This window comes from Neolamprologus multifasciatus, chromosome 17 (genome assembly GCF_963576455.1).
Source record: "Neolamprologus multifasciatus chromosome 17, fNeoMul1.2, whole genome shotgun sequence".
NCBI classification, from domain to species: domain Eukaryota; kingdom Metazoa; phylum Chordata; class Actinopteri; order Cichliformes; family Cichlidae; genus Neolamprologus; species Neolamprologus multifasciatus.
The window spans coordinates 32814653-32827403 of NC_140455.1; the positions used below are offsets into that span (position 1 = coordinate 32814653).

The 12751-nt window shown below is 39.9% G+C and overlaps 1 protein-coding gene across 2 annotated transcripts; it reads left to right on the forward strand.

The window, feature by feature from the left end:
* The first annotated feature begins 526 nt into the window (after positions 1 to 526).
* Positions 527 to 12741, forward strand: LOC146499694 (aldo-keto reductase family 1 member D1-like). 2 transcript variants are annotated; one of them, XM_085138897.1, is made up of 9 exons: positions 533 to 717; positions 938 to 1105; positions 8705 to 8821; positions 8940 to 9017; positions 9287 to 9409; positions 11186 to 11295; positions 11381 to 11546; positions 11641 to 11723; positions 11805 to 12741. In XM_085138897.1, the coding sequence occupies exons 1-9, from the start codon at positions 625 to 627 to the stop codon at positions 11845 to 11847; spliced, it is 981 nt and encodes a 326-aa protein (XP_084995023.1). In that variant the 5' UTR covers positions 533 to 624; the 3' UTR covers positions 11848 to 12741. The 2 variants fall into 2 exon arrangements, with proteins under 2 accessions (XP_084995025.1, XP_084995023.1); XM_085138899.1 differs by lacking the exon at positions 938 to 1105 and having other exon boundaries at positions 527 to 717.
* The last annotated feature ends 10 nt before the right edge of the window (positions 12742 to 12751 follow it).

The window sequence follows — 12751 nt, forward strand, 5'->3', positions numbered from 1 at the left end:
TTATATCTCTTGGTAATATATCTTTTATATACCTATATAAATGCACCATAGGGGGCTTGGGGTGAAACAGCATTTCGGTACACTGTAAACTGTGTATACTCATGTATTGACAATAAAGCTCTTGAATCACGAAAGACTTTTCAATACTAGGTAGATGGGATGTACCACTATGAGGGTGGAGTGGAATAGTCCCGTTAATAATACCCTTTAATTTCCCTCTCACCTTTTGGCTTTCAACACCGTGTCACCTGAAGAACTGATAAAATCTGGAGTAGATAAATTCAGCGTAATCCCATTGTCACTGCCAGCTTTCACCAGTATCTGAAATCTTAATCCAACAGATAATATAGCACATAGTATAGCATTTTAGTCTCATTCATGATGATCAGATTACAATTACAAACAATTGTTTGTAATTGTTTGTCTTGGAGTCCGGTTGCTCATGTTTTCATGAGCAATCGGTTGAGCAACAGTTGAGGCATTTTGCATTTGGGAGGAGTTTCTGGCCGAGTAGAAAGCAGAGGAGCCAGCCTCTTAGACAGTATTCAAAAGTTTGAGTGAGTGCACAGTGTCAGACATCAAGATCGTCAAGATTGACCATTGTAACAAACATTTTTGTTAAACATGGAATTGACAGCACAAAGTCACTCCATTCCCCTATCTGATGGAAACAGCATACCCTTGATAGGACTGGGAACTTATGCAAATCCCCGCGAGGTAAGATTCATGATTTAATTGTATATTGTATATCGTTGTGCATGTGTCACAAAGCAAAAACTAAATGAATAAATAAAAAATAGTGGTAGGATTTTTTGTTTGTTTGTTTATTGCTGTGACTTTTGAGTGCTTATTATATTATTATTATGGTTGTTGTTATTTTATTTTATACTATATATTACTTCCAGTACTTCTTCTTCTTTTCTTTTTTTTTTGACAGACTCCTAAAGGAACTACATATGAATCTGTCAAAATTGCGATCGAGACGGGCTACAGACATATTGACGGAGCATTGGTCTATTACAATGAACACGAAGTGGGGCAAGCAATAAGGGACAAAATAGCAGATGGAACTGTGAAAAGAGAGGACATCTTCTATTGTGGAAAGGTTTGCAAAGCATACTTGTTCGTGTGAGCCTCTCCTGTGCGTCTTGACCGTTGAACTTTTTTTTCTTTGTTTTTTTTAGATAACATGTATAGGGGGTTCAATAGTACGGTGGCCTCTAGAGACAAAGCATGTAAAAACTCCAAAACACTTGCAAACTCCAAAACACTTGCAAACTCCAAAACCCCTTACAAACTTCAAAACACTTGCAAACTCCAAAACCCCTTACAAACTCCAAAACACTTGCAAACACCAATACACTTGCAAACTCCAAAACACTTGCAAACGCCAAAACACTTGCAAACGCCAAAACACTTGCAAACTCCAAAACACTTGCAAACTCCAAAACCCCTTACAAACTCCAAAACACTTGCAAACTCCAAAACACTTGCAAACTCCAAAACTCCTTACAAACTCCAAAACACATGCAAACTCCAACACACATGCAAACCCCAAAACACTTGCAAACCCCAAAACACATGCAAATTCCAAAACACAACAGAAGTGCTCCAGGACGCTAGGGGCAGTGTTGAGCTTTTGTTACCTAGTAACTACACAAGCCAGGAAGTACCAATGACCGGATTTGGGCTGTATCCCAATTCAGGGTTCGTGTCCAAATTCATGGGCTGCATCCTCCTGAGGCCGCATTTGTAGACCAATTACGTCACAGCGACGTGCCGATGGCTGTCCAAATTCGTAGACTCCTCCGAATGCAGCCGACAAATGCGTCCTCCTTTTCCCCGAATTTGAAGGATGGGTCGGGTGTGTCCTTCGTGGCCTCCCATATCCCAGAATTCATAGCGCGGCCCAGCCAAACTCCAGTTTCCAATAATGGTGGCCTCTACTAAGTTTTAAAATTACTCTTACTAATCTTTCTGGGTCACAAAATAAACTTTTAACATATTTTCAGGCGAGAAAGTAGGTGTGTAAACATCAAATATCTGCTCGGTTTATCAAGATATCGCATATTTGTAAAAGTGCTTCGACGTTTTCGGAGCATCTGCTACCCACCAGCTCGATAGCAAGCCGGGAGCTCGAGGGTCACTGAAGCTGCCAAGAACGGCACAACTCCCGGCACACCATTTTCAGATCACCGCTGAGTTTCGCTACTCAAGTTAAACGTAATATATAAGTCACTTAGACAAGCTAAAAATGTTATTGTTGGGCTTTTTTCAGTGTTTTATTTGTGCGTGAGTAAATCGGTTTGGCTGAGATTAAAGTTATTAGATTAGATTAGATAAAATAAAACTTTATTAATCCCCCGGGTGGGTTCCTCCGGGATTTTCACACAGCTGAATAAACGTCTAACAGAAAACTGAAGTGTGAGACGGTCGAGAATTTACGCCAGTGTCCTGTTATATTTTAGATAGCAAGGAGCAGACGGCCGAGTTTATTAAACTCCACTGAGATAGCGGTGACGCTAATCAGAAGGCTAGACCGTCCAATTTCCCCAGCCGTTTACTTCCGGCCTACCCGACCTTCTGAGGACCTGGCCCACGTAGACCGCGAAGGCCGGGGCCTCAGGAGGATGCAGCCCATGAATTTGGACACAACCAGGGTCTGCAGCCTTAAATGCCACATTTTAAGGCCGATTACGTCACAGCGACACGACGAAGGCTGTCCCAATTCAAAGGCTGCTCGAAATGCGGCCCTCCAATGCGTCCTTAATTTCCCTGAATTTTAAGGATGGGTCGGTGTAGCCTTCGCGGCCCAACATATCCCAGATTTCATAGCGCGGCGGTGGTGTGGATAATTTTGCCGAAAAAAACGGTGGAAGCGGAGCCGAAGAGTGAACTTTCAGAAGTAAGTACTGAATATTATGTCACTTATTTATGCGCAAATGTTTTTTATAATGAAGAACATTAAAACATTACTGTTGGCCACATGTCAGGAAAGTTATGTGACATTAGCGATGTTTGTACTAACTTGGTTTTAAAGCCTTTACTTAAAAATATACGCCGTTCAATAGTTGACTTTAATCTTACAGAGAATGTGATGATTTTGTGGATAATTAAAGTCAGTCATATATCCACAAACACAACAAGCTGAAAGTCAGTGATGCTGCTTAGTTTGCAGTTTTAAATATCACGGCACAAGCAGGATCCACTGCACTGTTAATGTTAGCTATGTTATATTGCTGCCTCTGTTCGGTGGTGTCGAGCCAAACGGACTTTAACGTGTTTTTGAACGAGCTGACGGTTCACTCGTTAAGCTGAAAGAAAGATGCTTTAATCACAGCAGTCACACACGTGTCCACTGTACCATCTGGGAACTCTTCTTGTTTCGTAATAACACAATCCTCCTTCTTTTGTGCTGTTTTGTAGCAGTGTATACACCTGAGACTGTCACCTCTCTGTCTGTCCTGCACTCTCTCTCTTTTTCTTTCTCTCTGATTGTGTAATAAAAGTATGAACATTCATTTATAAGTTACACTTGTGTTTGAATCCTGCAGCTTATCACACATTTGATTTCCATGTGTGACAACTGCAAGTGTCCAGAGTGAGGTGTCGTGGAAAATTTAACAATAACCTGCAACACACCCAGTGAGCTTGATTTGAAGTGGGTTTAATAAACACATTGCAATGTGGAGAGAGCATCCCAGTGAAACACCAGGACCATCTCTGAATTGTGGCCACCGCCCTTACATCTTATATACAGACACACAGACAAAGGACATTCCACAAACTCTTACATGTTGGCCCCTCTCACGGGGGGCTATACCTTCTCCCTCACAGAGAAAATTATGACCTTGTTTTCTGCTTGGCCGTCACCTAAAGATTTACATCCCTGATAAGCAGAAGGAGTCCCACTATCTGTTTAACGTCTCCCATTACAATGGCCTCACTGTGTTAACTTTCCACATGCATGTAAACTAGTGACAGGAGTGCTCTTACTATGGTAAAGTGAGAAAGTGATATTACTATAACTAATGTAATATGATTAAATATGTGATTAATATATGAGAAAAGAAATCTGCCACCACAGAGGACAGACTGAGGGACCCACTGCTGCACATCATCTGTGAGGCTTTGCACCCCTGATGATCCACCAGGACTCAGCAGTGTGTGAGGAAGAGGAGGAGGAAGAGCCAGCAGCAGCTGACAGATGGAGAGAAAAGACAGACTGTTCCCTGTTTTTGAAGGACTGCTAGGAAAGTTTAACATAACTAATTGTCTGTCCTGAATCAGTCTTATTAGGTAATGTTCAAATAATTTTATCATTCCAGTGTTTGCAGTGTGGGAGAAAGTACTCAGGGCCTTCAAGTTACACACTATGAAAGGAAGAAACAAGTTTAATATTCAGAAACCTAAAGTATGTATCAGCAGCTGAATGGACCTAAAAATAAATGTTTGTTTCAGTTCTATGAAGCTTTGAGTATTTTGGATTAGTAGTACTGCTGTGTTTGTTGCATCATATTGCTGTAATTGTTTATATGCTTTATATATTCTGAGGTAAGTTGATCTATAGTGTTACATCATATTTTATAATGATGCTATGTGTTTGTATACTTTCTGCCCAGTTTGACCCATTTAGCAGAAGTCAGCCTGTTTAAGGCTCTGATATCTATTCTGTATGACTTAAAGCAGTTATGACAGGGTCTGATTTTCTCACCCAATAAAGGAATATTCAATATATCAGTCTACTCTTCATTTTATCAGAAACAGTTATCACAGCTTGTACATTTTCTTTTTATAAATATATAAGCAATGAGCCAAATTTAGTAATGCCAACATACTGAAGGAGCAACATTTGTCTCTTATATATGATACACCTATATATGCACTGTCAAAGATACTTGTCTTTGAGTGAAGATTTAAGGTGATAAGACATATAACTGCAACTTGAATCTGTACTGAGGCTCAGTATTTGACACAGAGTTCATGTTCACTGCTGTAATAGCTAATAATGATTAATATAATAACTATAATATTGGCCATATTATATTTACATTACCAAAGTGATATGACTTTAGTCTCATGAACAACATTAGCTAATTGTTATTTACTAACTAATCTTAAATGACTGTTCAGTACAGAAATGAAGCCCAAAAATCATGTTTTACTGTCCTGTGGTCTCAGCCTCAGATACTTATCAAATCACACAAAGCTCTTGTAGAAACAAACAAACAAATGAACAAAATATGTTCTCCTTCATTTCTGTCAAAAAAGTTGTATGACACGTTTCCAGCGGTTAGTATCATGGTTGCTAGGCAACCTGGGAAGCGCGACAGAGACTAGACCGTCCCATACAGACAAACTTGCCGTTTATTTTGCAAATCGAGCTCAACACTTTCCTGGAGCGTCCTGGAGCACTTCCGTTGTGTTTTGGAATTTGCATGTGTTTTGGAGTCTGCAAGTGTTTTGGAGTTTGTACGTGTTTTGGAGTTTGCAGGTGTTTTGGAGTTTGCATGTGTTTTGGAGTTTGCAGGTGTTTTGGAGTTTGCAAGTGTTTTGGAGTCTGCAAGTGTTTTGGAGTTTGTACGTGTTTTGGAGTTTGCAAGTGTTTTGGAGTTTTGGCTCTAGGGGCCACCGTACAATAGGACACAAACATTTTTCTTCCTTCTTTTCAAAAATGGACATGGAAGTTGAACAGCGCATCTACAAAAAACCACCAGAGTTGGCAAAAGTACACACATTCTGTACTTAAGTAGAAGTACATCTATTACTGTTCAAAACTACTCCAGTAAAAGATGAAGTACTGATTCAACTTCTTTACTCAAGTAAAAGTAAAAAAGTACAGGCTGTTTAGTAGCTGTTTGGAGGATATTTCTATTTCTGTGCAAAGCTAATTGAACCTTGGGCTATGTTAACACAATGATAAAATAATATTAGTAGATGGGAATACAAACTTCAGCCTAAGTTTTTTCCAATCTAAGTTTACTAGCTTGAATCTGAAGAAAAAGAAGTAAAATAAAAAATAATATCAGTCAATAGATCTAAGAATCATCAGCTAAAATTCATATACAGTGGGGCAAAAAAGTATTTAGTCAGCCACCGATTGTGCAAGTTCCCCCACTTAAAATGATGACAGAGGTCAGTAATTTGCACCAGAGGTACACTTCAACTGTGAGAGACAGAATGTGAAAAAAAAATCCATGAATTCACATGGTAGGATTTGTAAAGAATTTATTCGTAAATCAGGGTGGAAAATAAGTATTTGGTCAATAACAAAAATACAACTCAATACTTTGTAACATAACCTTTGTTGGCAATAACAGAGGTCAAACGTTTACTATAGGTCTTTACCAGGTTTGCACACACAGTAGCTGGTATTTTGGCCCATTCCTCCATGCAGATCTTCTCAAGAGCAGTGATGTTTTGGGGCTGTCGCCGAGCAACACGGACTTTCAACTCCCGCCACAGATTTTCTATGGGGTTGAGGTCTGGAGACTGGCTAGGCCACTCCAGGACTTTCAAATGCTTCTTACGGAGCCACTCCTTTGTTGCCCGGGCGGTGTGTTTTGGATCATTGTCATGTTGGAAGACCCAGCCTCGTTTCATCTTCAAAGTTCTCACTGATGGAAGGAGGTTTTGGCTCAAAATCTCACGATACTTGGCCCCCCCATTCATTCTGTCCTTAACACGGATCAGTCGTCCTGTCCCCTTGGCAGAAAAACAGCCCCATAGCATGATGTCTCCACCCCCATGCTTCACAGTAGGTATGGTGTTCTTGGGATGCAACTCAGTATTCTTCTTCCTCCAAACACGACGAGTTGAGTTTATACCAAAAAGTTCTACTTTGGTTTCATCTGACCACATGACATTCTCCCAATCCTCTGCTGTATCATCCATGTGCTCTCTGGCAAACTTCAGACGGGCCTGGACATGCACTGGCTTCAGCAGCGGAACACGTCTGGCACTGCGGGATTTGATTCCCTGCCGTTGTAGTGTGTTACTGATGGTGACCTTTGTTACTTTGGTCCCAGCTCTCTGCAGGTCATTCACCAGGTCCCCCCGTGTGGTTCTGGGATCTTTGCTCACCGTTCTCATGATCATTTTGACCCCACGGGATGAGATCTTGCGTGGAGCCCCAGATCGAGGGAGATTATCAGTGGTCTTGTATGTCTTCCATTTTCTGATGATTGCTCCCACAGTTGATTTTTTCACACCAAGCTGCTTGCCTATTGTAGATTCACTCTTCCCAGTCTGGTGCAGGTCTACAATTCTTTTCCTGGTGTCCTTCGAAAGCTCTTTGGTCTTGGCCATGGCGGAGTTTGGAGTCTGACTGGTTGAGGCTGTGGACAGGTGTCTTTTATACAGATGATGAGGTCAAACAGGTGCCATTCATACAGGTAACGAGTGGGGGACAGAAAAGCTTCTTACAGAAGACGTTACAGGTCTGTGAGAGCCAGGGATTTTCCTTGTTTGAGGTGACCAAATACTTATTTTCCACCCTGATTTACGAATAAATTCTTTACAAATCCTACCATGTGAATTCATGGATTTTTTTTTCACATTCTGTCTCTAACAGTTGAAGTGTACCTCTGGTGCAAATTACTGACCTCTGTCATCATTTTAAGTGGGGGAACTTGCACAATCGGTGGCTGACTAAATACTTTTTTGCCCCACTGTAAATCTCTGCTACACTTGATGTAGAACTCATGCAAACTCATGAAACCACAGTCACTGTGCACCAGTCACACACTCTTCTTTACTTTAAACCCATCACAGTACACCAAACTAATCTCTAGAGTATTTTCATGTAGTCTTTAAATAGTCTCAGTTTGATTTGCATGTATCATAATATGTAAAAACACAATGTCGGCTCACAGTGACAAAAATCTGTTAAAGCAAATCTGTTAAGGCAAAAGTAACGAGCCTGTTTTACTACTGAAGTGCAGTATAGACAATTGTATAAAATTGTAACAAATATTTGTACTTTGTTACTTCCCACCTCAAGAGACAACACTTGATAAAGTTCAGTGATGCATAAAGATCATCATGACTTTTAGAACTCAAACAACAAGTTCCATTAATAACAAATCCACAAAATCCTTATGTAGGTTATTCGGGGTGAAGCAGGTTGTTGAAACAAATCCAGCACTATGACGGCATGCACAGGTTTTGGTTGCACCATTCCTAGCATGCATGTTTCTAGATGAGCTTTAACATCTATATCGAGAATGCATGAAAAATGCGTTTAGCAGGATTTCTCTGGGTGTAATTGTTGATGCCAACAAAAAATTGAAAGTTTAAAAATGTGTTTTTTCCTGTCAAAAATGGTGGCCAAATTGACAAAAAAGTACAACTCCTTTAGTTATTTTAAAGTAAATAACTAATAATGTAAATAAGAAAAAAAGCCAATCTCAATATTATACCAATATTATTTCCCTGAACCACAAGAAAATAAGGAAGATAAAGTAAGTACATTTTGATTTGTACAACACCTTTCGAGACAAACATTACAAAGTCCTTCAAGGCAAAAGTTAACCAAAAATGAGTCTAAAATGCGTTTTGCCTGTGAGAAACTTAAAAGGTATGGATAACATACGAATCGATAACATATTCATTTTGATAACTTACCTTTGAATCTTTAAAAAACAAATGCTGAGGTTTGTAGCTTTTTTCTACATTTGTTAACTTTTCTTCTTTTCTTTTGAAGTTGTGGAACACATTTCATCCACCCGAGCTGGTACGACCTGCTTTAGAGAAAACCCTGACGACATTACAGCTGGATTATGTTGACCTCTATATTATAGAACTGCCCATGGGTTTCAAGGTATGCACACATATGAAAACTTAGTAACAAGTTTTTAATTTTTACATTTGAATTTCATGAGGTTTTACTGCACCAAATGAAATACTATACTATACTGAAACACTATAATTTTCTGAAGCCAGGAGATGCATTTCACCCCAAAGATGAGAGTGGGAAGTGGCTTTATCATGAAACGGACCTCTGTGCCACATGGGAGGTGAGACTTAGTGGCCTGCTTATTCAAGAAAATTTAGTTTCAGTGATTTCCTAACATATGTGAAGACAACATAACTGCTACAGAACAACAGTATTGGGTACACGCGTCCTTTAACTTATAGTTAAATACAAAAAGATATGTGGTAAAAAAAAATCAATGACAGCTTTAACAGTGTCTCAGTTTTACTGTTTCTGTGAGCTTTTAAATTGTTTCAAAGTTCAACGTTGACTATATTGTTTTATTATTGTGCTTTCCTATGTCTCTCACAGGCTTTGGAAGCTTGTAAAGACGCTGGCCTTGTAAAATCTCTTGGGGTTTCAAACTTCAACAAGCGACAACTAGAGTTAATCCTTAACAAGCCGGGGCTGAAACACAAGCCTGTGTCAAACCAGGTTAGTGGTACATTATTAAGCTAGCAGTTGTCTGGAAATAAGTTACTAAGTACTTGTTTTCAGAATACTAAGGTCAGCCACCTGTGCATGTGTTTTTGTACACCGAGTCCTCAAGTTGTGCAATAGAAGGGTCCCAGATCAGATTTTTGATACAGTTTTTCTGTTTTCTTAAGGACATGGCTTCCAGATGTTGTTCATCTGCTGTAATGTTTTTTTTCTTCTGCAAGCTTTTTTCTTTCTTTCTTCCACTTGTCCAGTTTCCTCACACCATACTGAGATATGCCAAGTTTCCAGTTAAAAGCTCTTTGCTCATCAAATCGTGTTATTCAGGGGAGAGAATTAGATAAGAGACGTGGGAAGAAATTTTCTTTTACTACAGGATGCTAATAAGTCCCTAAAGAAACTGGTTCTTTCCTAACTATTCTGTAATGTGTCGACTCGATGAGTAATCCTTTGAATTAGCTGCCTTTTTGTGATTGAATGATTCATAGATCAGTGTTAGGTGTTTTAATAATCGTGATAAAAGAGTGAAAAAACAGCTAGTGCCCAAAGTAAAACTTTGTCTTTGTCACGGGAGTGGAACGGACTCAGGCGCAGACGGAGGTAGCACGGTTCAACAACACTTTATTAATCACACTGGTGCGCTATATACACGTGAAGGGGTGGGGGAAAACACCAGGGTCCCGGGGATCAACAGGCTGGGGAGACACACTTCTTCGCACTCACTCTGCTCCTCGTCCAAACAGTCTCCACACAAGCAGCTCACTCTCACTCACGGGGTCCAGGGGTCACAGAAGGGCTGATCCAGGTAAACCTATTTACACAGACGAGGGTAAGTCGAAGGCAAACACGGGAACAGTAGAATTGCAAGAAGCCAGGCAATACTAACGAGAGTTACTCAATATTCCAGCGACGAATAGCTCAGAGCCCCAGCCTTAAGAAGAGCCAGAGAACTGCAATCGCTTGAGATCAGCTGCAGGTGCGTGGCCAAGGGCAGGAGCCCAATCAGAGCTCCGCCCAGGCAGACAGGTAGGAGAGAGAGGGTGAGAGAAAAACAACAACACTTGTGGCCACACTGGGCTGGCCGGGGAGGCACAGGGACCATGACAGTCTTCAGAAAGCCTGGAGAACTATTGATCAGCACCACTTACAAGAAAGTGTCTTATTAGAAATATAAATACTCGAGACTTGGAAAAGGTACAGTACTGTATTTACCATAAGAGCAGCAGATAAATGTGCAAACCATTCTTCATTTTAAAAAGTAGTGTTTCAAGAGTCAATGCTTTGTTACTCTATTGTGCAGCAGCAATTTATTAAAGTCAGGAGAAAGAATCTGAGGCACAACCAGCCGAAGACAACAATACAGGCTTTAGTTTCAGTCTTTGAATATTTGCGCATACAGCTAATGAACAATACAACAGAAAGACTCCGATTTTATATGTTTTACCTAAATCACACACACACAGCTGTGTTTTGATAGATATGTGAACATTGTATGGATAGGACATGGATATGTTGCAGAGGTATAGGAACAAAATGCAGGCAATGTGGGAAAACTTCAACTTTATTTAAAAAGTAAGTTTACTGCCTGAAATATTATCAGTATGAAAGGACTGAACTTTGAATCAATGAAAGCATAACAGAGATATTTAAGTAACATGAACAATCAAGATGCACTTGGAAGTGTTGGTTCATAACACTCGCAGGGAATAAGCCAAGCTGTCTTCATCAGAAACAAATATATATGTTTATGTATACATATGTGCTCTATCACAGGTTGAATGCCACCCCTATTTCACCCAGCCAAAGTTGCTTGAATACTGCCAGCAGAATGGTATCGTCATTGTTGGTTACAGCCCGCTGGGAACATCCAGAGATCCATCTTGGTATGGGTCACACTCATTTTATGAGTAGCTAGTCAAGTTCTCAGCCTCTCTTGATTGATATTAAAATATCACTGTTTCAATAAAGGGTAAACCTAAAATGCCCCCCAATGCTGGAAGATGACCTGCTGGTATCGATTGCCAAAAAGTACAACAAGACCACGGCTCAGGTGTGTCTGCGGTTCAATGTGCAGAGAGGCGTGGTGGTCATCCCAAAGAGCTTCAGCCCTGCTCGCATAAAGGAAAACTTTGAGGTTTGTTTATGATTTTAGGTGTGTAGGTAGCAAAAAGTGCATTCTGAAAACCAGACGCATGGAATATAATCAGACTTATTTGCCAACTTTCCAGATATTCGATTTCTCTCTCTCTGACGCTGATATGAAGGCAGTTGAAGGGTTGAACAAAAACATCCGCTTTGTGGAGCTTCTCATGTGAGTATAGTGCAGCTTGTGTCAAGTTTTGCTCCCTGAACAAACGGCTCCAATTAATATTTCTCTTTTCTGGCTCAACAGGTGGTCTGACCATCCAGAGTATCCATTTCATGATGACTTCTAGACACCACAAACAGCAACACATTGTTCGAGAGTGATTAAATTTGGCATATTTACTTTGCTAAAAATGATATTTAATTGCTATTAGCTAATTTTAAAAAAACGTAATTTTACAGCACACAATATAATACACTTTCTCGGGTAAAGGGTTTCACTGCTGAGCCGTGCTGTGGGAAGAATAATGAAGGTCTGCTCTCACAGATGTCTTTAGTTTTGTAAAAGTCTTACAGATAAGTTTTGAGTGACAAAACAACTTGGGATAGTAAATGTTTGCAAACTACAGAATAAAGATAAGGTGTTAACTGTAGTATAGATATAGTATAGAAAGATTAAACTTGAACTCTGGACAGATGGTGTTCTCACCCTGCCAACACTTTCATTGCTCAGACCAAATCTGAATTGCTCAACCTGAATAACAGCTTTTAAAACTGAATTTGAATTAAATTTAGCTCTTGAATGCTTTCAGTTTCACTTCTCACTGTTCAGTTTTAGTACTTAAATTCAGTTTTTGGGGTCATACATCCGGGTTCTTCGAGAAAACTGCACAATAATCCAGCACAAAGTTTGCCGTTTCAGTGATAGTCATATCATACCATATCACTTCAAACAGAGGTGACCCAGTAATACTGCACTAATGAATTACACCAGGGGTGTTGAACTCCAGGCCTCAAGGGCCGGTGTCCCGCAGGTTTCAGATATCACCCTGGGTCAACACATCTGAATCAAATGATTAGTTTCTTTACCAGGCTTCTGGAGAACTTCAAGACGTGTTGTTTCTTTGCTAAAACATTCAGATTACAAGTAGACAAGCAAACAAAGCACTTGCTTATTATCTATCAACGTAGGACCCTACACAAAGTTTTGAAGTCTTGTCATTTTCATGAAACAGCTACAAACATCTTATCTAA

Bases quoted from the DNA above. Each gene is read 5' to 3' on its own strand.
- LOC146499694 (XM_085138897.1), top strand. From the start codon at position 625: ATGGAATTGACAGCACAAAGTCACTCCATTCCCCTATCTGATGGAAAC. The intron at 8,822-8,939 runs GTATGCACACAT...AATTTTCTGAAG, and splicing joins AACTGCCCATGGGTTTCAAG to CCAGGAGATGCATTTCACCC. The intron at 9,018-9,286 runs GTGAGACTTAGT...TGTCTCTCACAG, and splicing joins ACCTCTGTGCCACATGGGAG to GCTTTGGAAGCTTGTAAAGA.